General features: G+C 42.4%; 1 protein-coding gene across 1 annotated transcript in view; it reads left to right on the top strand.

Annotated features, from left to right (window-relative positions):
• Positions 1–24,043, top strand: part of MYO3A (myosin IIIA) — a 210,760-nt gene that overhangs the window by 61,409 nt on the left and 125,308 nt on the right. Inside the window, exon 13 of the mRNA XM_073581770.1 lies at positions 11,717–11,919. Coding sequence (XP_073437871.1) covers positions 11,717–11,919 — 203 coding nt within the window. The remainder of the gene's footprint in view (positions 1–11,716; positions 11,920–24,043) is intronic.

Below are 24,043 nucleotides of genomic sequence, written 5' to 3'. Positions count from 1 at the left end.
CCATCTTTGTGGGTGGCTGTAGAAGACCATTGAGTGAGGCCGAAGGAGGAAGTGAGAGATAGAAGTTTAGTGGCAGCTGAGAGGGAAGTGTCAATGGGGATGTTGAAGTCGCCCATGATGATAGTAGGGATGTCCGCGGAAAGGAAATGAAGTAACCAGGTGGTGAAGTGGTCAAAGAAGGTGGTGGCTGGCCCTGGGGGGCGGTAGATGACAGCCAGTTGGAGGTTGGAGGGGGAGTAGATGCGCACAGAGTGCACCTCAAAGGAAGGGAGGGTAACAGAGGGTGGCAGTGGGATTGGGGTGAAGGAGCAGGTATCTGACAGGAGAAAACCAACTCCTCCACCATGTTTGCTGCTGGGGCGGGGGGTGTGAGAAAGGTGGAAGCCGCCATACGAAAGTGCAGCAGGAGAGGCTGTGTCAGAAGGGGTGAGCCAGGTTTCGGTGATGGCGAGGAAGGAGAGTTTGGTAGTAACAAAAAGATCATGGATGTAGGAAAGCTTGTTGCAGACAGAGCGAGCGTTCCACAGAGCTCCTGTTAGTGGGACTGGGGAAGCGGGGGCTGGGTGAATGGGTATAAGGTTGGAGAGGTTACGGAAGGTTGTGATAGAGCGTGGATGGGAGGTAGAAATGACTGTGGGAATGTGGTGAGGAGGACCAGGATTTGGAGAGATATCACCAGCAGTGAGAAGGAGCAGAGAAAGTGTTAGCAGGTGGGAGCAGGAGAGGGCATGAGGGGGCTGTCTGTGTTTGGAGACAGAGGATTGTATGTTAAGGAACAGTTTTGAGGCGGAGGTGAGGTGGATGGGGAGGATTGAAGAAGAGATGAACAGTTCCTTACTAGGAGTAGGGATTAGGGGAATTAGCAGAAAGTGAAGGATTATTGGGGTGAAAGTGAAAACAAACAGAAACATTGTTTACAGTGACTGTGTCCAGTTACCTTCAGTTCCATTCTGGTTTTAATTCTTAAATTAATCTTCACACTTCTAGCACACACTTATAGCAATCACAATGCAGACTGAAGTCTATGCAGACTTGTACTCTGCAATATATGTACAACTAAGTGCAGTCAGGTGTGAAGCAGAGAGGAGTGGTCTCTGCTCATCTTGGCCAGACAATTAAGAGTGGACCAGATGTATATGATCAAGCCAGAGTAAACAAGGTCATAAATAACACTGGGGTAAGCTGGGGTTAGCTGAAAGGCATACCATGTGAATGCTAGGTGCAGAGGCAAGTCTATGTGCAAAGCTGGGTGACGCACTGTGTGTCCTTCATAGACAGACAGCAGGAGAGCAGGAGAGCTGGGTGGATGGACATACCATGTGAATGCTAGGTGCAGAGGCAAGTCTATGTGCAAAGCTGGGTGACGCACTGTGTGTCCTTCATAGACAGACAGCAGGAGAGCAGGAGAGCTGGGTGGATGGACATACCATGTGAATGCTAGGTGCAGAGGCAAGTCTATGTGCAAAGCTGGGTGACGCACTGTGTGTCCTTCATAGACAGACAGCAGGAGAGCAGGAGAGCTGGGTGGATGGACATACCATGTGAATGCTAGGTGCAGAGGCAAGTCTATGTGCAAAGCTGGGTGACGCACTGTGTGTCCTTCATAGACAGACAGCAGGAGAGCAGGAGAGCTGGGTGGATGGACATACCATGTGAATGCTAGGTGCAGAGGCAAGTCTATGTGCAAAGCTGGGTGACGCACTGTGTGTCCTTCATAGACAGACAGCAGGAGAGCAGGAGAGCTGGGTGGATGGACATACCATGTGAATGCTAGGTGCAGAGGCAAGTCTATGTGCAAAGCTGGGTGACGCACTGTGTGTCCTTCATAGACAGACAGCAGGAGAGCAGGAGAGCTGGGTGGATGGACATACCTGTCGGAAGAATAGAGATGCTTGTTAGAGTGCGATGGTGGCAGGTAGCAGGGCACAGTCTGTATACATCCTTCTGGTTTTAATTCTTAAATTAATCTTCACACTTCTAGCACACACTTATAGCAATCACAATGCAGACTGAAGTCTATGCAGACTTGTACTCTGCAATATATGTACAACTAAGTGCAGTCAGGTGTGAAGCAGAGAGGAGTGGTCTCTGCTCATCTTGGCCAGACAATTAAGAGTGGACCAGATGTATATGATCAAGCCAGAGTAAACAAGGTCATAAATAACACTGGGGTAAGCTGGGGTTAGCTGAAAGGCATACCATGTGAATGCTAGGTGCAGAGGCAAGTCTATGTGCAAAGCTGGGTGACGCACTGTGTGTCCTTCATAGACAGACAGCAGGAGAGCAGGAGAGCTGGGTGGATGGACATACCATGTGAATGCTAGGTGCAGAGGCAAGTCTATGTGCAAAGCTGGGTGACGCACTGTGTGTCCTTCATAGACAGACAGCAGGAGAGCAGGAGAGCTGGGTGGATGGACATACCATGTGAATGCTAGGTGCAGAGGCAAGTCTATGTGCAAAGCTGGGTGACGCACTGTGTGTCCTTCATAGACAGACAGCAGGAGAGCAGGAGAGCTGGGTGGATGGACATACCATGTGAATGCTAGGTGCAGAGGCAAGTCTATGTGCAAAGCTGGGTGACGCACTGTGTGTCCTTCATAGACAGACAGCAGGAGAGCAGGAGAGCTGGGTGGATGGACATACCATGTGAATGCTAGGTGCAGAGGCAAGTCTATGTGCAAAGCTGGGTGACGCACTGTGTGTCCTTCATAGACAGACAGCAGGAGAGCAGGAGAGCTGGGTGGATGGACATACCATGTGAATGCTAGGTGCAGAGGCAAGTCTATGTGCAAAGCTGGGTGACACACTGTGTGTCCTTCATAGACAGACAGCAGGAGAGCAGGAGAGCTGGGTGGATGGACATACCTGTCGGAAGAATAGAGATGCTTGTTAGAGTGCGATGGTGGCAGGTAGCAGGGCACAGTCTGTATACATCCTTCTGGTTTTAATTCTTAAATTAATCTTCACACTTCTAGCACACACTTATAGCAATCACAATGCAGACTGAAGTCTATGCAGACTTGTACTCTGCAATATATGTACAACTAAGTGCAGTCAGGTGTGAAGCAGAGAGGAGTGGTCTCTGCTCATCTTGGCCAGACAATTAAGAGTGGACCAGATGTATATGATCAAGCCAGAGTAAACAAGGTCATAAATAACACTGGGGTAAGCTGGGGTTAGCTGAAAGGCATACCATGTGAATGCTAGGTGCAGAGGCAAGTCTATGTGCAAAGCTGGGTGACGCACTGTGTGTCCTTCATAGACAGACAGCAGGAGAGCAGGAGAGCTGGGTGGATGGACATACCTGTCGGAAGAATAGAGATGCTTGTTAGAGTGCGATGGTGGCAGGTAGCAGGGCACAGTCTGTATACATCCTTCTGGTTTTAATTCTTAAATTAATCTTCACACTTCTAGCACACACTTATAGCAATCACAATGCAGACATTAGTATTAGTATACAAAGACTCCACGTCACAGGTGACTAACATGGAGTCTCTGTCAATATGCATACCATCTATCTTCCTGAGGAAATCCCCGGTATCCTTAGTGTACGAAGGGAGAGACGTGACAAATGGTTGCAAGATGTAATCAATATATTTGTTCACATTTTCAAGAAAGTTACCTTTTCCGGAAATAATTGGTCTTCCAGGCGGAACCTCAATGTTTTTATGTACTTTAGGTAAAAGGTAAAGGGTAGGAATGGTGGGTTCTTCAATCTGAAGACTCAAAAATAAATCATTAGAGGTGATGCCCTCATCCTTAGCCTCACATAGTAAATTTTTGAGCTCTAGATTAAATTTGGACAAAGGGTTGAATGTCAATTTTTTATAACACTCTGGATTATTCAACTGCCTGAAAGCTTCAGATTCATACATGGTTTTAGGCCACACCACAACATTCCCACCCTTGTCCGCCGGTTTAAAAACAATGTCCTGTAGGTCAGATAACCTTCTAAGACCCATTTTTTCCTCATTAGTTAGATTGTCAACATAAGAATAAGTATCAATTTTTTCAAAATCTTTACAGACAGTTCTTACATAGGTGTCAATGCTTGCACATGAGGATAAAGGAGGAAATTTGATTGATGATTTTTTAATCGTCTCAGGGACCTCACCTTCACTAATACCAGTATGTTCTTTTGCCAGTTGTTCTAAGACGGCTAACGCCTCTTGTTCCGCCTCTGTCGAAAAAAATGTAGATGTTTTTATCATCATGAAATATGAGCTTAAATAAAAGTTTACGAGCAAAAAGATGTAAATCTTTGACCACTGTAAATAGGTCAAAGTTAGCAGTAGGGCAGAATGTAAGACCCCTACTTAATAGATTAATCTCCAGAGGTGAAAAGGTATGGTTACTTAAATTAATTACCTTTAGTTGGTTAGAATTTGGTTCTGGAGAGTAATTCGTTTTATTTGGAAGAAAACGTAGATTCCTTTTCCTTTTAGGAGTAAATATAGAAGATACAGAGATGGAAGAAGAGGCAATAGAAGCGTCACTAGCAGAAATATTGGAAGCAACCGATGTGGAACGTTCTTTATCCTGATCGTTGTTAGTCTGTCTTTTCCACTGGTAAATCTTTCCAGAAGATAGATCATTCTGGTCTCTTAACAATTTATTTGTGTGTTTCATTTGGATATCCTTAACCAATCTTTCCAAATCTTTATCCAAAGAATCATTAAGATTATTCAATTGGTCTGATGGCAAAATACCCTTGTCTTTACCAAATAATTCATCAAGTTCTTTGTCAACTTTAATAATAGATTTGGTATTCAGACCAATGAGGAGCTCCATGAGTCTCCATGATGTTTCATTGCAGACTTGTTCCCATGTGGTCACAAACTCATCATCCTCAATAACAAAGGATGGTGTCACTCTCACCCTCAAACCTCTGGGTATCAGATGTTTCTGAATATAGTTTTCTAAAAAAGCTTTGGTCCACCAAATTCTGGTGCGTTTAAATAGTAATTTTTTAATGGAGATAAAAAGAGAGTCAAAATTTAGATCATCAGTAATTGCATTTGTTGTGCCTAAATTACCAAACACATTGTTCACCTGGCCCTGCCAGGATAATTCTCTGGTCTTAAAATCCATCACAGTGAGTCGAGAAACCTGTGCAAAACACAGAAAATTATAAAGGGAAAAAAAGGAGACACTAAAAAATTATATTCAATAAATCAGTAATCCTAATCTAATAATAATAATTAATTGAAAAGGGATGTGTCCCTTTCAAAATTGAAAACTTTGATTCGTTCAATGCCGATAGGGCAATTTTTACGTCTTAGATGTATCTGTTCCACTGAAGATGATTTCAATACACAGGCTGCCATTTTGAGGGACAGATTTATGGAAAGGGGGTATAGTAAACGTTCAATAAAAAGAGCTTATAATAGAGCTAGATCTTTGTCACGCCATGATGTTTTGTACAATACAAAGACCCCTAGACCCTATAATGTTGTCCGTTTTATCACACAATTCAATGGACAACATGAATGTCTTAGATTTTATTTAAATAAATTTTGGCCCATTTTAAAATCTGATCCCATAATCTTTAAATACATAGGTGACCGCCCTAACATTACATTTAGGAGATCACCTAACTTAGGTGATAAGTTAGTCAGAAGCCACTATGTTCAAGATACCATTGGTAGCGGTTCTGTTTTTAAACAAACTTCTACCAAGGGATGCAGACCTTGTGGGTCCTGTGTGGCCTGTCCAAATATTATCAGAGCTTTCAATTTCACTAGTTCTGATAAATCTCGTACTTTTAATATCACCAAAACCATCACCTGTTCCTCTACGGCGGTGGTCTATTATACCACGTGCCCCTGTTCCCTCATCTATGTTGGGCTCACTACCCGACAACTCAAGGTGAGGGTTCGTGAGCACGTTTTGGGCATAAAGGCAGCCAAGGATATAGAAGATATTTCCTCACTCAAGACACTGCCGAAACATTTTAAAATGTACCACAATAGTGATTCTTCTTTACTTAGAGTGGATGGGATTGATATGGTACATGGCAGTATCAGAGGAGGTGGCAATATTAGCAAAAAACTTGCCCATCTTGAGACCCAGTGGATTTGGGCGCTTCGTATTGTGTCCCCACTGGGTCTCAATGAGAGTCTGTCTTTTATACCATTTTTATAGCATTTTAATTTTTCTTTTATTCTTTTTCTCAGCTTATTTGGTTTGCGATCAGCTTTATGGACCTTTATGAATATGTATGGACGTATGGAAGCCACAAGTGAAGGATTTTTATACCTTGATAAAAGATCATTTGTTGAAATTCTGATATTGTGTCTTAGTTCATAAATCATGTTTCACATATTTAGTTATTTATGTACTATTCATATATTGCTGTTTTGTATATATGAATATTTATAATGCATTCATGTATTTATTCATCTACCATCTTTATATTGTTGAAGGTGTATAACATATTCTGTTAATGTAATGCTATGAGCGGTATTTGTCTTCTATTTACTCCACACTGCATTATACAGCCTTACGTATTTATTAGATTGCAGAGAATGCTCTTTGCATTGTATTTTGCTATATAGGTCCATATAAACATCCTGGTTTTGTATACAGCGGAGCGCATGAGCGGCCTGACGTTCTGGTAGGCTACATGGTGATGGTGTCTTTATGTGTTTGTAAGCACGCCCTCTTGGGCCGTGACTGCTCGCATGACGTCAATCACCTTGTTGGTCTCAGGTTAACGGTGACCGTGCATGCGCCACTTTGCTTTATACACCGGATCTATCACATTATAAATAAACCTCCTAACTGAGTGTGTACCATCCCCCTGATGAAGGAGCTTTCCGAAACGTGCGTCGGGGCGCATTCTACTGGCATGCCGCTTCTCCCACCACCTCTCCTATTTGGCTCGGACTCCTAGGTATTATATTGCGCTGCAACTTTTGGCCCATGTTTACTACATAGCGCACTTTCATCTTAGGTTTTGGCCCATGTTTATTACATAGCGCACTTTCATCTTAGTATGTGGACTTTATTATTGTGCGTGCTAGCTATGCATTAGTTTTTGTGGCTCTGACCCTTAGGTATTATACCACGCTGCTATTTTCTGCCAATGTTTACTACATAGCGCATTTTTATTTATGTGTGGGCTCTATTACTATGTCTGTAAGTGATGTATTAATATATGTGGTGAGCCCTAATTTTTGGCCCATGCTTTTTAGCAGCAACCATTCACATTTCATTCAGTGACCTAATTTAGGCCCATTTTCTCTACATAGTGCACCTCATTATTTTACCTGCTTGCACTTTTAGTTCACGTCCACTATATAGTGCACCTTCATTTGCAGTGATTGTTTTTTATTGCATCATTATTATTTTTTTGTGCTTCATTATTTTTTCGGCACATTTTTAGAATTGTTTATTTACATTGCAGTGATTTATTTTCACTTAGCACTAATTGTTTTGCACTTATTTTGCACTTTTTGCTGCCATATACAGGGACCTTTATATGGGCTCATTCTACTTATTTTTCGTCTGAGCGGTGGGGAGATTATTATATGATTATTTATATTATTGTGTTATCATTTTGTGCGGTTTTGCCACTAGCACCAATTTTTATATTATTATTGTATGTTGTTTGGCCAAATCTATAATAATAAACGCCCTAAGCAACTTCCGGTTGTAACAACTTCCGTCCAGTTGTAACCGGTGACGTCACCGCACACCTCTTTCCATGTTAACCCTCAACACACACACTCCACTCACCTTTCACCATCTCCACTCACGTCCACTCACTCTTTCACTCCACATACGACCCTTTCTCTCACTCCGTCTCTCATACTCACGCCGTCATCGCCGCTGATCCACGATCCCCGACATCATCTTCCGCCGGCGCCATCCTGGATCCAGACGTCCTCCACGCCGGCGACATGTTCTTGCGGCGACGCCATTTTGGATCGGCGAAATCCCGCGATAGTCAAGATGGCGTCGCCGCAAGAACATGTCGCCAGCGAGGACGACGTCGGGATCCAAAATGGCGTCGGCGAAAACTCGCGAGATTTCGCCGACGCCATTTTGGATCCCGACATCGTCCACGCCGGCGACATGTTCTTGCGGCGACGCCATTTTGGATCGGCGAAATCACGCGATAGTCAAGATGGCGTCGCCGCAAGAACATGTCGCCGGCGAGGACGACGTCGGGATCCAAAATGGCGTCGGTGAAAACTCGCGAGATTTCGTCGACGCCATTTTGGATCTCGACGTCGTCCACGCCGGCGACATGTTCTTCCGGCGACGCCATCTTGACTATCGCGGGATTTCACGATACTCAAGATGGCGTCGCCGCAAGAACATGTCGCCGGCGTGGACAATGTCTGGATCCAGGATGGCGCCGGCGGAAGAAGATGTCGGGGATCGTGGAGCAGCGGTGATGACGGCGTGAGTATGAGAGACGGAGTGAGAGAAGGGGTCGTATGTGGAGTGAAAGAGTGAGTGGAGATGGTGAAAGGTGAGAGGAGTGTGTGTTGAGGAGTGTGTGTGTTGAGGGTTAACATGGCAAGAGGTGTGATGCTATCGCATCCTCCCGATGCGATAGCATCGGGCCATAATCTAGTTTAATTAATAAAGGCCTATTTATATATATTTTGCCTTTTATCATTTATTTTCTTTACACACATGTTCAATTTCAGGTTCTTTTTTACCATTACCAGTTAGTTTTTTGTATCTTATACCGGATGGTCTGCCATCCAATTTTGAAAGGGACACATCACTTTTCAATTAATATTATTGGATTAGGATTACTGATTTATTGAATATAATTTTTTAGTGTCTCCTTTTTTTTCCCTTTTGTTTTTCCCTTTTTTTTCCCTTGCAATAAGAAGCAGACATATATTCTACAGCAGGCTGCTTCTCTCATACACAGGCACAGGAAAACAGGAAATACAGTCAGATGTTCTCCCTATGTGAGCCTCGGGGAGGTTTTTTTTTGTTCCAACTTTATAAACAGCATACAAATCTAGCAACTAAACACTCATAGACAGGAATGGAGTTTTTGCACCAAACATATTCCAACAAAGGTTCACCTTCCAACAAGACAATGACCCTAAGCACACAGCTAAAATAACAAAGGAGTGGCTTCAGAACAACTCTGTGACCATTCCTGACTGGCCCAGCCAGAGCCCTGACCTAAACTGAATTGAGCATCTCTGGAGAGACCTGAAAATGGCTGTCCACCAATGTTCACCATCCAGCCTGATGGAACTGGAGAGGATCTGCAAGAATGCAAGAATGGCAGAGGATCCCCAAATCCAGGTGAAAAAAATTTGTTGCATCATTCTCCAGAAGACTCATGGCTGTATTAGCTCAAAAGGGTGCTTCTATTCGATACTGAGCAAAGGGTCTGAATACTTCTGACCGTGTGATTTTTCAGTTTTTATTTTTTAGTAAATTTGCAAAAACTTCTACATTTTTGTTTTTTTCAGTCAAGATTGGGTGCAGAGTGTACATTAATTAGAAAAAAATGAACTTTTTTGAACTTACCAAATGACTGCAATGAAACAAAGAGTGAAAAATTTAAAGGGACCTGAATATTTTCCGTACCCACTATAAATTCAGTTATATGTGCCAAGCTCCCTACAGCCAACACTTCCCTTTCTCCATCATGATGACTAAGTTCCATCTCCTTCTCCTTCTCCTCCTCCTCCATCTCTTCCTAGTTATTACCCTTTTCAGCCCATCCATGTAGTTTAGACAGGACAGAGCTTGTGTGGATACTAGCCTCTGTTGCTCTAGCAACCAGCTCATGTTCCTCCTTCTCCTCAGCCTCCTCATTGTTACCCAATCCACACTGAGCAGATGAGGTGAGGCTGGGCTGGGTAGTATCTCCCTGTCTCATGTTTTCCTCCATCTCCAGCAGGTATGCATGCAAAGTTTCAGCTTTAATTGTGAGTAGGGACTGTTTAAGTAGGCACAGAAGCAGGATTGTTGCACTGATTATGATGTCATCGCCGCTCACCATCATTGTACAGTTCTCAAAGTCTTGGAGAACTGCACAAATGTCAGACATCCATGCTCACTCTTCAGTTGCTATGTGCAGAGGCTGCCTAGAATATCGACAGGCATGATGGAGCTGGTATTCAACAACTCTATTGCTCACAAAGTCTTACCAGCATGTGCAGTGTGGAGTTACAGCATGTGGTGATGTCACAAACCAGTCGGTGAGCTGGCACTTGCATGTGCTGCTGCAGGACTTCCAGAGCAGCAGCAGCCATAGCCAACTTGTGGAAATGGAATGGGCACTGACGCGGCATACCTTGACCAGAAGCTCTTGCAAATCTGGGTGAGTTTTTAGAAAGTGTTGAATAACCAAATTTAACATGTGGGACAAGCATTGTATGTGTGCGAGCTTGCCAAGCTTCACAGCTTCCACCAGGTTACGGCCATTATCACACACGACCATGCCTGGTTGGAAGTTCAGTGGCGAGAGCCGAAGATTTGTTTGGTCTGTTACTTATTTCAATAACTCTGCAGCCATGTGCAGTCTGTATCCTAGACAAATTAGCTTCAGCAGAGCCTGTTGCCAGTTCGCTAAAGCTGTGCTGCATAGTTTCTAGCTTGCGGCTGATGTGCGCAACATGCTCTGAGACGCCAAATCGGAGATGGAGGATGAGGAGGAGCAGGAGGGGGAGGAGGAACTGGTGTAGGAGGTGGTGGAAACCCTGTTAGAAGCAGGGCCAGCAATCCTCAGCATCTGTAGCACATGTGCCATTCTAGGGTGGGACTCGGCCTCAGGCTCCACCATGTTCATCCAGTGTTCCATCAGGTAAATGTAGCATCCCCAGCCACAAATTATAAACAATTTCAAAAACATAATGTAATATCGCCAACAAATGATCTAATTTATATCTTGCATATGTTGTCATAAAGTAACCAGCAAAAAGACAGTAAGACATAATTTGACGACATCTTAGATAACTTTATATATACAGGGTGGGCCATTTATATGGATACACTTGGGTGGGCCATTTATAAAGTTGGATCCAAAATGGTTAACTTCAAAATGGCCGCCATGGTCACCACCCATCTTGAAAAGTTTTGCCCCTCCCATATACTAATGTGCCATAAACAGGAAGTTGATATCATCGACCATTCCCATTTTATTTAGGTGTATCCATATAAATGGCCCACCCTGTATATATATTTATATATATATAATTTATATATTCTGGACCGTGAAGAAGGCGGGTTTTACCGCTGAAACGCGTAGTCCTATCTGCACTACTTTCCTGCGTTATTGCTGTTTTGAACTGCTTGGACCATTGTATTTTAATGGATTTATGAATAAAAAGAAAGAAAAATTTTTTTTAACAGCATCCTGGATTGCTCACATTATTGCTGGACTTTGCTCTGTCGTTGTTCACATATATACAGTATATATACTGTATATATTATAAGTCATTGAGTACATTTTTGTCTCCAATAATGCTGCCAATATTCGTAATAATAACCTGGGAGTCAAATAACATTATTTTGTGTTATTAAGCTCCTGATCAATGGTAAAATTATTTTTTTCGAAGTTAAACTCTAAGGATCAGATTCATCACTGCATTTCTGCCAGGTATAGAGGTCCGTCCTTACATGAGATTTAGGGCTTCTGTTGTAAGATCCATTGAGTTACCAAATGTTCAAGAAGAAGAATTTCAGAAACTAAGATAGAGTTGTAAATAGTTTTCCCTTTTTGTAGGCAAACAACAGAACATTGCAGGAGAAGATTTTGCAGGTGAATAATCTGGTGGAAGCCTTTGGAAATGCTTGCACTATCATTAATGAAAATTCAAGTCGCTTTGGGAAATACTTAGAAATGAAATTCATCAACAATGGAACAGTTGTAGCAGCCCAGATCTCCGAATACCTCCTGGAAAAATCCAGAGTTGTCCACCAGGCGATGTACGTTGTTACAATGTTGATTCATTGTTATTAATCAGTTAAGTTTCAAATTTAATGCTATGTTTTTTTTGGTGGGGCATAATGATTGTAAAAATGTAATAAAGGCATGAATTGTGTTAAAATTCCAAGATAGCCATTTTTCATCTATTCAAACCTTCCCTGATCAGTTGTTCTCTACCAGTCACACCCATCACTCATATGACAGTTGCAGCCAATCACTGGCTTCAGAGGTCACATGCTGTACATGCAGGTGTCATCTCTGAGTCAAGTAATTGGCTACAGTGATCATGTGAACGATGGACATAATGACATCACTGCTGAACCAGCAGGGACCATCAAAGAGGTGGGGGTTGGAATAAGTGATTGGTGGTTATATTATTATTTTAACATATTTACTATTAGTCTGTTAACTTAAATATCCTGGAGAAATATTTTTATTTTTAAAAGTCAACCACTAATTCTTAACACATTTATCAAAGCATAGTATTAAATGTTTATCTATATTTTCTCTAATATATAAGTTACTACATATGTGCATCTCAATTTGATGTAGCATGAGTGTCATTACACATCATTACAATTGTAGAGAATAAGGTCATACATATCTACAAGCTTACCACCATCCTTCTACAGTCATGGCCAAAAGTTTTGAGAATGACACAAATATTATATTTTCACATGATCTGCTGCCCTCTGGTTTTTATGTGTGTTTGTCAGATGTTTTTATCACATACAGAAATATAATTGCAATCATATTATGAGTAACAAAAGGTTATATTGACAGTTAGAAGGAGTTAATGCAGCAAGTCAATATTTGCAGTGTTGACTAGAGTTGAGCGATACCGTCCGATACTTCAAAGTATCGTATCGGATGGTATCGGCCGATCTTTAAAAAAAAGTATCGGTATCGCCGATTCCGATACCGGAAGTCCCATTCAAGTCTATGGGACTTCCGGTATCGGAATAAGAAAAACCCTTTCCTGCCCTTGTACAGCCTCTCTGGGGTCTGTACGGGCCTTTCGGGGGGCTGTGCCGGCCTGCCAGGGGGTCTGTGCAGGCTCCGGTGGTCTGTGCCGGCCTGCCGGTGGTCTGTGCAGGCTCCGGGGGGCTGTGCCGGCCTGCCGGGGGGCTGTGCCGGCCTGCCGGGGGGCTGTGCAGGCTCCGGGGGGCTGTGCCGGCCTGCCGGGGGGCTGTGCCGGCCTGCCGGTGGTCTGTGCCGGCCTGCCGGTGGTCTGTGCAGGCTCCGGGGGTCTGTGCAGGCATCGTCCGATGGGACTACAAGTCCCATCGGGTGATGCCTGCTACCATGACAGTGATTGACACATTAGCCAATGATGGGACAGTAGTAGTCCCATCATCCGGCTAATGTGTTGAATGTAAAAAAAAAAAAAAAAAAAAATTACATGCTACATACATACAACATGCATACTACATACATGCTACATTCATACTACATACTACAAACATGCTACATTCATACTACATAAATACTACATGCAACATACATACTACATATATACTACATGCATGCTACATACATACTGCATGCTACATACATACCACATGCTACATACATACCACATATATACTACATACATACTACATGCATGCTACATGCATGCTACATGCTACATACATAACATATATACTACATGCATGCTACATACATACTACATGCTACATACTACATATATACTACATGCATGCTACATACATACTACATGCTACATACTACATATATACTACATGCATGCTACATACATACTACATGCTACATACATACTACATATATACTACATGCATGCTACATACATACTACATGCTACATACATACTACATATATACTACATACATACTACATACATACTACATGCATGCTACATGCATGCTACATACATACCACATACATAACACATATATACTACATGCATGCTACATACATACTACATGCTACATACATACCATATACATACTACATGCATGCTACATACATACTACATGCATGCTACATACATACTACATGCTACATACATACTACATATATACTACATGCATGCTACATACATACTACATGCTACATACATACTACATATATACTACATGCATGCTACATACTACATGCTACATACATACTACATATATACTACATGCATGCTACATACATACTACATACATACCACATGCTACATACATACCACATATATACTACATACATACAATACATTCATACAATACATACATAGACATACAGTACATATAACATAGAGTAACATACTTACCAATACTTGTCACATTGTTCCCCGAAGCCATTGTCTTTTCCGGAATAAATATTAACATAACAAACCACAAAAATACTCACCCACGATCCGAAGCAGTCCACGAGTGTGTCCCACGACGATCTTGGGTAGAGAACTGCAGCATCAGCTGTTGCTGCCGTTCTCTACGGGCTGCAGGAATCCAATGACGGAAGGTAGGTATCCTTCCGCACTGTATTCCTCCGCCACTTAAAAAAAAAAAAGTCCCTAGTCTCACTTTATGCCATTGCTGTGTGGGAATTTCCCACGCAGCAATGGCATAAAGTGAGACTAGGGACTTTTTTTTTTTTTAAGTGGCGGAGGAATACAGTGCGGAAGGATACCTACCTTCCGTCATTGGATTCCTGCAGCCCGTAGAGAACGGCAGCAACAGCTGATGCTGCAGTTCTCTACCCAAGATCGTCGTGGGACACACTCGTGGACTGCTTCGGATCGTGGGTGAGTATTTTTGTGGTTTGTTATGTTAATATTTATTCCGGAAAAGACAATGGCTTCGGGGAACAATGTGACAAGTATTGGTAAGTATGTTACTCTATGTTATATGTACTGTATGTCTATGTATGTATTGTATGAATGTATTGTATGTATGTAGTATATATGTGGTATGTATGTAGCATGTAGTATGTATGTAGTATGTATGTAGCATGCATGTAGCATGTAGTATGTATGTAGCATGCATGTAGTATATATGTAGTATGTATGTAGCATGCATGTAGTATGTATGTAGCATGTATGTAGTATGTATGTGGTATGTATGTAGCATGTAGTATGTATGTAGCATGCATGTAGTATATATGTAGTATGTATGTAGCATGTAGTATGTATGTAGTATGTATGTAGTATGTATGTGGTATGTATGTGGCATGTAGTATGCATGTAGTATGTATGTAGCATGCATGTAGTATGTATGTAGTATGTATGTAGTATGTAGCATGTATGTAGTATGTATGTGGTATGTATGTAGCATGTAGTATGTATGTAGCATGCATGTAGTATATATGTAGTATGTAGTATGTATGTAGTATGTATGTGGTATGTATGTAGCATGTAGTATGTATGTAGCATGCATGTAGCATGCATGTAGTATGTATGTAGCATGCATGTAGCATGCATGTAGTATGTATGTAGTATGTATGTAGTATGTATGTAGCATGCAGTATGTATGTAGCATGTATGTAGTATGTATGTAGTATATATGTAGTATGTATGTAGCATGTAGTATGTATGTAGCATGCATGTAGTATGTATGTAGCATGTAGTATGTATGTAGCATGCATGTAGTATGTATGTAGCATGTATGTAGTATGTATGTAGTATATATGTAGTATGTATGTAGCATGTAGTATGTATGTAGCATGCATGTAGTATGTATGTAGTATTTTTTTTTTTTTTTTTTTTAACATTTAACACATTAGCCGGATGATGGGACTACTACTGTCCCATCATTGGCTAATGTGTCAATCACTGTCATGGTAGCAGGCATCGCCCGATGGGACTTGTAGTCCCATCGGACGATGCTTGCACAGACCCCCGGACATCAGCACAGCCCCCCGGCAGGCCGGCACAGCCCCCCGGCAGGCCGGTACAGACCCCCACAGGGTGCACAGACCACCGGCAGGCCGGCACAGCCCCCCGGCAGGCCGGTACAGACCCCCACAGGGTGCACAGACCACCGGCAGGCCGGCACAGCCCCCCGGCAGGCCGGTACAGACCCCGGGCAGTCCACACAGCCCCCCGGCAGGCCGGCACAGCCCCCCGGCAGGCCGGCAGAGACCCCCGGAAGGCCCGAAATGACGGCGCATCATGATGCGCACACACCGCGCATCATGATGGCGTCAGTCTGTCAATCAACTTTGAACTTCCGATTCCGATGCCGAATTCCGATATTGAAAAAATATCGGAAGTCGGTATCGGAATTCCGATACAGCAAGTATCGGCCGATACCCGATACTTGCGGTATCGGAATGCTCAACACTAGTGTTGACCCTTCTTCTTCAGGACCTCAGCAATTCTCCCTGGCATGCTCTCAATCAACTTCTGGATCAAATCCTGACTGATAGCAGTCCATTCTTGCAAAATCAATGCTTTTATTTTGTCTGAATTTGAAGGTTTTTGTTTATCCACCCGTCTCTTGATGATTGACCACAAGTTCTCAATGGGATTAAGATCTGGGGAGTTTCCAGGCCATGGTCCCAAAATCTCTATGTTTTGTTCCCTGAGCCATTTAGTTATCACCTTTGCTTTATGGCAAGGTGCTCCATCATGTTGAAAAAGGCTTTGTTGATCGCCAAACTGCTCTTGGACGGTTGGGAGAAGTTGCTCTTGGAGGACATTCTGGTACCATTCTTTATTCATGGCTGTGTTTTTAGGCAAGACTGAGAGAGAGCCCATTCCCTTGGCTGAGAAGCAACCCCACACATGAATGGTTTCAGGATGCTTGACAGTTGGCATGAGACAAGACTGGTGGTAGCGCTCACCTGGTCTTCTCCGAATAAGCCGTTTTCCAGATGTCCCAAACAATCGAAAAGGGGATTCATCAGAGAAAATGACTTTACCCCAGTCCTCAGCAGTCCACTCCCTGTACCTCTTGCAGAATATCAGTCTGTCCATGATGTTTTTTCTGGAGAGAAGTGGCTTCTTTGCTGCCCTCCTTGAGACCAGGCCTTGCTCCAAGAGTCTCCGCCTCACAGTGCGTGCAGATGCACTCACACCTGCCTGCTGCCATTCCTGAGCAAGCTCTGCACTGCTGGTAGCCCGATCCGCAGCTGAAACACTTTTAAGAGACGGTCCTGGCGCTTTCTGGTCTTTCTTGGGCGCCCTGGAGCCTTTTTGGCAACAAGTGAACCTCTCTCCTTGAAGTTCTTGATGATGCGATAGATTGTTGACTGAGGTGCAATCTTTCTAGCTGCGATACTCTTCAGTGTTAGACCATTTTTGTGCAGTGCAATGATGACTGCATGTGTTTCTTTAGAGATAACCATGGTTAACAGAAGAGAAACAATGATGTCAAGCACCAGCCTCCTTTTAAAGTGTCCAGTGGTGTCATTCTTACTTAATCATGACAGATTGATCTCCAGCCCTGTCCTCATCAACACCCACACCTGTGTTAATGGATCAATCACTGAAACGATGTTAGCTGGTCCTTTTAAGGCAGGGCTGCAATGATCTCCTCAAGACTCTTCCCCTGCAAAACCAGGGGAAGAGTCTTGAGGAGATCATTTGCATATTCCCAGTGCCTTCTGGGATAAGTGAAGAGTCTCCGCGAGCTCAACGATCACTGGGTTTTGGCGGTTGCAGCTGAAAAGAGGAAATCGGAAAAACTTGGCTCATCTTTCATCGTTTTTAAGAAATCTCAAGATGGAAGAGGCCAGGAGCCATTTGGTGAGCTGCATTTCTTGCTACATGTTCACAGATTTACCAGTGGAAAAGCCAAACTTCACATGCCACAAATGCAAGCTTGTGTCCCTGTTGGAGGAAAAGTTGCAAAATCTCGAATAGAGGTTAGCTACGTTGAAGATCATTAAGGAAGGTGAAGAGTTCTTGGACAGAGCAGAATTATCTCTTCATGTTACAGAAAGAGAAGAAATTCGAAGTACACCTGAAGAAACAGAGGAATGGAGACATGTGACCCAGAGAAGCAGGAGGATCAGGAGGCAGTCAGCACCCATACTGCTCAGAAACCAGTACCAGGCTCTCACGCAGGAAAACGATGAAGAAATACATCAGGATAAGACTTTGCCAACAAACAGCAACCTTGTACGCCTTCAGAGTCCTCCTGGATGGAGAAAGAAAAATGTTGTGAAGAAGAAACGGAGAGTGGTGGTCATGGGGGATTCCCTGCTGAGAGGAACAGAGGCCGCTATCTGCAGACCGGATATAACTACAAGAGAAATGTGCTGTCTTCCAGGTGCAAAAATTAAAGATGTGTCTGACAGGATATCAGGACTCTTCAGACCTACAGATGAATACCCATTCCTGCTACTACATGTGGGGACAAATGACACCGCAAGAAACGACCTGGAAATCATCTGCAGAGACTTTGAAGACTTAGGCAAGAAAGTGAAAGAACTGGGAGCACAGGTGGTCTTCTCTTCCATCCTCCCAGTGGATGGCCATGGAACAAGGAGGTGGAATAAGATTCTGCAGGTGAACAACTGGCTACGTCGATGGTGCCGTCAGCAAGGATTTGGATTTCTGGATCACGGAGTGAACTACTTATACGATGGACTACTTGCTAGAGATGGGGTGCACCTTACGAAGACTGGAAAGCATGCATTTGGAAGTCACCTTGCTACACTTGTAAGGAGAGCTTTAAACTAGAACAACATGGGAAGGGAAGCAAAAGACCAGAAAAAGCCATACACCTGACAAATGCTATTGAGAACTCTGCTATTAGAAGTGGAAAGGAAGAACAAAGACGAAAGAATCTAATTAATAAAAATATTGGAGAAAGAGAAACCAATCACAAACTAAAATGTTTCTATACTAATGCACAAAGCATGGGCAACAAACAAGGAGAATTGGAACTACTAACACAGGAACAGAAATATGATGTAATTGGAATCACTGAAACTTGGTGGGACAATACACATGATTGGAATACAAGACTAGAAGGATACAACTTATTTGCAAGAAACAGACTTGATAAACGAGGAGGGGGTGTCGCATTGTATGTTCGAAATGCGTATATCTGCACAGAGATTGAAGCTTCAGAGACTGGGAGTTCTGTGGAAACTGTTTGGGTAAGAATACAAGGACAGAACAATGGAAAGGACACCATTGTAGGCATTTACTACAGGCCGCCTGTGCAAGCCGAATATATAGATGAACTCTTTATGCATCAGATGGCCAAGTTCTCCAAAAAATATGACATAGTTGTCATGGGAGATTTCAACTATCCAGACATTTGTTGGGAATCTCTCTCAGGCAAAACTAACAGGTCAAGGAAATTCTTATCCTCTCTTGCTGACAACTTTATCTTCCAAAAGGTAAGGGAGAAAACAAGGGGAACTGCTACCTTGGATCTAATCCTTATAAACAGGGAGGAAATGGTTGAGGAGGTAAAAGTGGCTGGGACCCTAGGAGGTAGCGACCATGCTATTTTAGAATTTTGGATTACTAGAGGTGGAAGACCTGTGAAGACTCAGACGTCAAGGTTAGATTTCAGAAAGGCAGATTTTAAGGGATTCAGAAAGAGAATTGGAGGGATCCAATGGCTGGATATCCTTAAAGACAAAAATGTCCAGGAAGGATGGGAAATCTTGAAAAATGAAATTCTCAAAGCACAGTTGTTAACAATTCCGAAAAGAGGGAAGAATAGGAAGCATTTAAGGAAACCAGGATGGATGAACACAGAACTTAAGCACATGCTAAAAAGGAAGAAAAAAATGTTTATAAAATGGAAAGAGGGAGGCATATCTAAAGAAGAATATAATGCTGTCTGCAGAACCTGCAGGGCACAAATCAGATTAGCTAAAGCTGAAAATGAACTGAGGCTTGCAAGAGATGTCAAAAGCAATAATAAAGGATTTTGGGGATATGTCAAAAGTAAAAGAAAAGTCAAAGATGCTATAGGATTTTTACAGGATGAAAATGATGAAATGGTAAGACAGGATGTTGAGAAGGCTGAACTTTTAAATTCCTATTTTGCATCTGTTTTCTCTCAGAAAGGAAATGCAACATCAACTGTTATTCACTGTCCTATTAAGGGAATAGAAGAATCCAGGATATCTATAAACAGAAAGATAGTGAGGAAACACTTAGCTAACCTAAATGAATTCAAGTCTCCAGGTCCAGATGAATTACACCCCAGAGTACTGAAGGAGATAGCAGAAGAAATTTTTGAACCCCTCTCCATAATCTTTGAAAATTCTTGGAGAACAGGAGAAGTGCCAGAAGACTGGAGAAGAGCAAATGTTGTTCCTATCTTCAAAAAGGGGAAGAAGGTGGACCCAGGCAACTATAGGCCGGTGAGTCTGACTTCTATACCAGGAAAGATCTTTGAACAAATTATTAAACAACATGTATGTCAATACCTGGATAAGAATGAAGTGATTAAACAGAGTCAGCATGGGTTTCTAACTAATAAGTCATGTCAGACTAACTTAATTTCCTTCTATGACGGTATCACTGATTGGGTGGATCAAGGAAATGCTGTAGATATAGTATATCTTGACTTCAGCAAAGCATTTGACAAAGTCTCTCATGCAATCCTTATTGAAAAAATGACTAAGTATGGAATGGACAAGGCAACTGTTAGGTGGATTCATAACTGGCTTAGTGATCGGACCCAAAGAGTGGTCGTAAATGGCTGTACATCCAGTTGGAAGAATGTCTCAAGTGGGGTACCACAGGGCTCTGTCCTGGGCCCTGTATTGTTCAACATCTTTATCAACGATTTAGATGAAGGAATTGAGGGTAAACTGATTAAATTTGCTGATGACACAAAGCTAGGATGGATAGCTAATACTAGAGAAGAGAGAGAGAGGATTCAAAAAGATTTAAATAAACTGGAGAAGTGGGCAGCAACTAACAGAATGGTTTTTAACAGGGAGAAATGCAAAGTACTACATCTGGGCAATAAAAATGAAAAAAGCATATATAGAATGGGAGGAATAGGGCTAAGTGACAGCACATGTGAAAAAGACTTGGGTATACTAATAGATCACAGACTGAATATGAGTCAACAGTGTGATGCAGCAGCAAAAAAGGCAAATGCAATTCTAGGATGTATTAACAGAAGCATACAGTCTAGATCATGTGAAGTCATTATTTCCCTCTACTCCTCTTTGGTCAGACCTCATCTGGAATATTGTGTCCAGTTTTGGGCACCACATTTTAAAAAAGACATCAACAAACTGGAGCAAGTTCAGAAAAGAGCGACCAGAATGGTGACCGGTCTGCAAACCCTGTCTTATGAGGAAAGGTTGCAGGATTTGGGAATGTTTAGTTTGCAAAAGAGAAGACTGAGAGGAGACTTAATAGCTGTCTACAAATATCTAAAGGGCTGTCACATTGTAGAAGGATCAACTTTATTCTCATTTGCACAAGGAAAGACTAGAAGCAATGGGATGAAACTGAATGGGAAGAGACACAGATTAGATATTAGAAAAAACTTTTTGACAGTTAGAGTGATCAATGAGTGGAACAGGCTGCCACGAGAAGTGGTGAGTTCTCCTTCAATGGAAGTCTTCAAACAGAGGCTGGACAGACATCTGACTGGGATGATTTAGCGAATCCTGCTTTGAGTAGGGGGTTGGACCAGATGGCCCAGGAGGTCCCTTCCAACTCTACGATTCTATGATTCTATGTGTTTTGGGGGATAAAGTTAATTTTCTAGGCAAATATTGACTTTGCAAGTAATTGCTGTTAAGCTGATCACTCTTTATAACATTCTGGAGTATATGCAAATTGCCATTAGAAAAAATGAAGCAGTAGACTTTGTAAAAATTAATATTTGTGTCATTCGCAAAACTTTTGGCCATGACTGTACACATCTAACTGGCTCATAACAGCCAGATCCTGTAACTATCAAACACCCAATGTAGACGTAACCATGGATGGAGCCAAGCTGACAATATTCTGTCCATTGATCCCCCGGGCTGCTTTTTCTGATCACTACATTCTCCATTGCATCCTGTTTCTGTAGACAAGAGCTGAATATACAAATGGTTTCACATCAGATTTTCGAAGTTTTTTAATGACCATATTGACCAAAAAATTACTATTTTACGAATCAAAACTAGTGGTATGGATATGTATAGGTGTAGAATGGGTCGTAGTACGACAAAAATATGATACCGGTCTTGTAGTAATTCGATACACAATGGCTGAGAAGTCAGCCTTTGAAATCACAATAAATTAGTCTGGAAGGACATTGTGGGCTTGTCAATGCACTTGGAATTTATTGACATGCCCCCAGCATGCTTCCTGACTAATTTGCATGAGCCTTCAAAGGTTAAAAAAGGTGTAACATTGATTGCGGGTGTGCAATACCAGATACACCCAACAATTAGCTGTTCTCTGTGCCAGTGGCTGCCGGAAATGCTCAGTTACGGAGCTGCTCCATCTATTGATAGTGACCACAGCTGGGTACTGCACCTCCACCGCGTATTTATTTGAATAGGGGGGCGGATGTGTAGTACCCGGCCACGCTATCAGTAGATGGATCAGCGTTGTAACTGAGCACTTATGGCAGCCATCAGCACCTAGAACAGCTGGTTAGCAAAGGTGCCTGATGTCGGACCCCCGACGATAACACATTGATGACTTATCCTAATGACAAGTCATCAGTGTTAAAGTATTGGACAACCCTCCTTTTTTTCTTGCTACAAAACTGTTATAATTTTTAATCTATCCACTTCACCCATAGTCAGCCATACCATTAGTTTGTTTTGGTGATACTGTCCTGGTATGCTTCCTTTTAAGGATTCTGAAAACCTCTAAAGGGATATTTAGATAAAAGCAAACGAATGTTATTTTTTGTATAATGAAAAAACATGCAATTTTTATATACTGTACATATCAGTGTTTGGCAGTTATCAATATAGAAATACTTGTGGTTTACTTCTTTTACTGTATAAGAAATATCTGGTGCTAGAAAAACACAGAAGCTTGGCTCCTCAGAGGTGGTCCCTGAGGTACTGTCGTGGCTTCTTTCAAAATTCCCATCAACCTTGGCTTAAATATTAGTGCATCGGTGATTGCTATTTTTGTTGCCCAAATGGTGAGAACTGTCCTCTAGTGATGAACGAGTATACTCATTGCTCGGTTTTTCCTGAGTATGCTCGGGTGATCTCTGAGTATTTTGGTGTGCTCGGAGGTTTGGTGCTTGTTGACGCAGCTGCATAATTTGCGGCTGCCAGACAGCCTGAATACATGTGTGGAATTCCTAACAAACAGGCATTCCTCTGTTCAGCAGCCGTATATCATGCAGCTGCGTCGACAAACACTAAATATCTGAGCACGCCAAAATACTCGGAGATCACCCGAGCATGCTCTGGAAAACCCAAGCGACGAGTATACTCGCTTATCACTACTGTCCACAAATTCCCGAGGTGACCACTGTAAAAATCAATAGGATACACTGTACAGATATGATGGTTCTGTGACAGGATCATGGCTGCCACTATACACAGAAGCCACAATGCTAGTGTGAGGAGACACTTTGGGCCAGATCCATCTAAGCTTTTCCAATATTCTGGAGTAAAAAGCTTTCAAAATTTGCATCTTGAGGCTGCACTGAAATTGTGCGCCTTTTGACGGTTTTATGCCATTTTTGTGTCCAGCTCTGACAAAGTTGGAGGGGCTGAGATAAGATGGGAGTGTAGTGACCACCGCTCATTAAATTCATGGCGAGTGGAGGTATTCAAGCGGACTGGAGTAGAATTTGTGATGTACACTGCTTGTCTGACGCTCCTGATTCAAGCGTCTCTTAATGAGTCAAGAGCATTTCACTCCAGCACACCTCCTCAACAAGACTGGCGTGAACAATGATGGTCTTGTTGAATCAAAGCCTTAAACTACAGTTATCAGACCTCTGTTGTAAAATGTGCCCTCCTTCTGTGGTTCCATCACATGATCAACGCTGACTTATCCGCTGTAAGAAAACAATCCATATTTCTGGTAAGTTACCTCAAGCAGAGATATTTTTTTCTCAAATATGTTTATATTTAATCAGAAACCAGATATCACAATACAAACTGCATATATTAATTAATGGATCTCTTAGACCTGTTGAGGCTGCTGTGTTTACTCAAAAGTCCATGTAAGTCTCAAAAGAATCAAAATGAACATTTATGAGTCCAGTT

This window comes from Dendrobates tinctorius, unplaced genomic scaffold, assembly GCF_039654945.1.
Source record: "Dendrobates tinctorius isolate UK_male_01 unplaced genomic scaffold, ASM3965494v1 ptg000070l, whole genome shotgun sequence".
In the NCBI taxonomy this organism is placed as follows: Eukaryota; Metazoa; Chordata; class Amphibia; order Anura; family Dendrobatidae; genus Dendrobates; species Dendrobates tinctorius.
Note: the sequence above shows the minus strand (reverse complement) of the source record. Positions and strands in the feature narration are given on the sequence as shown.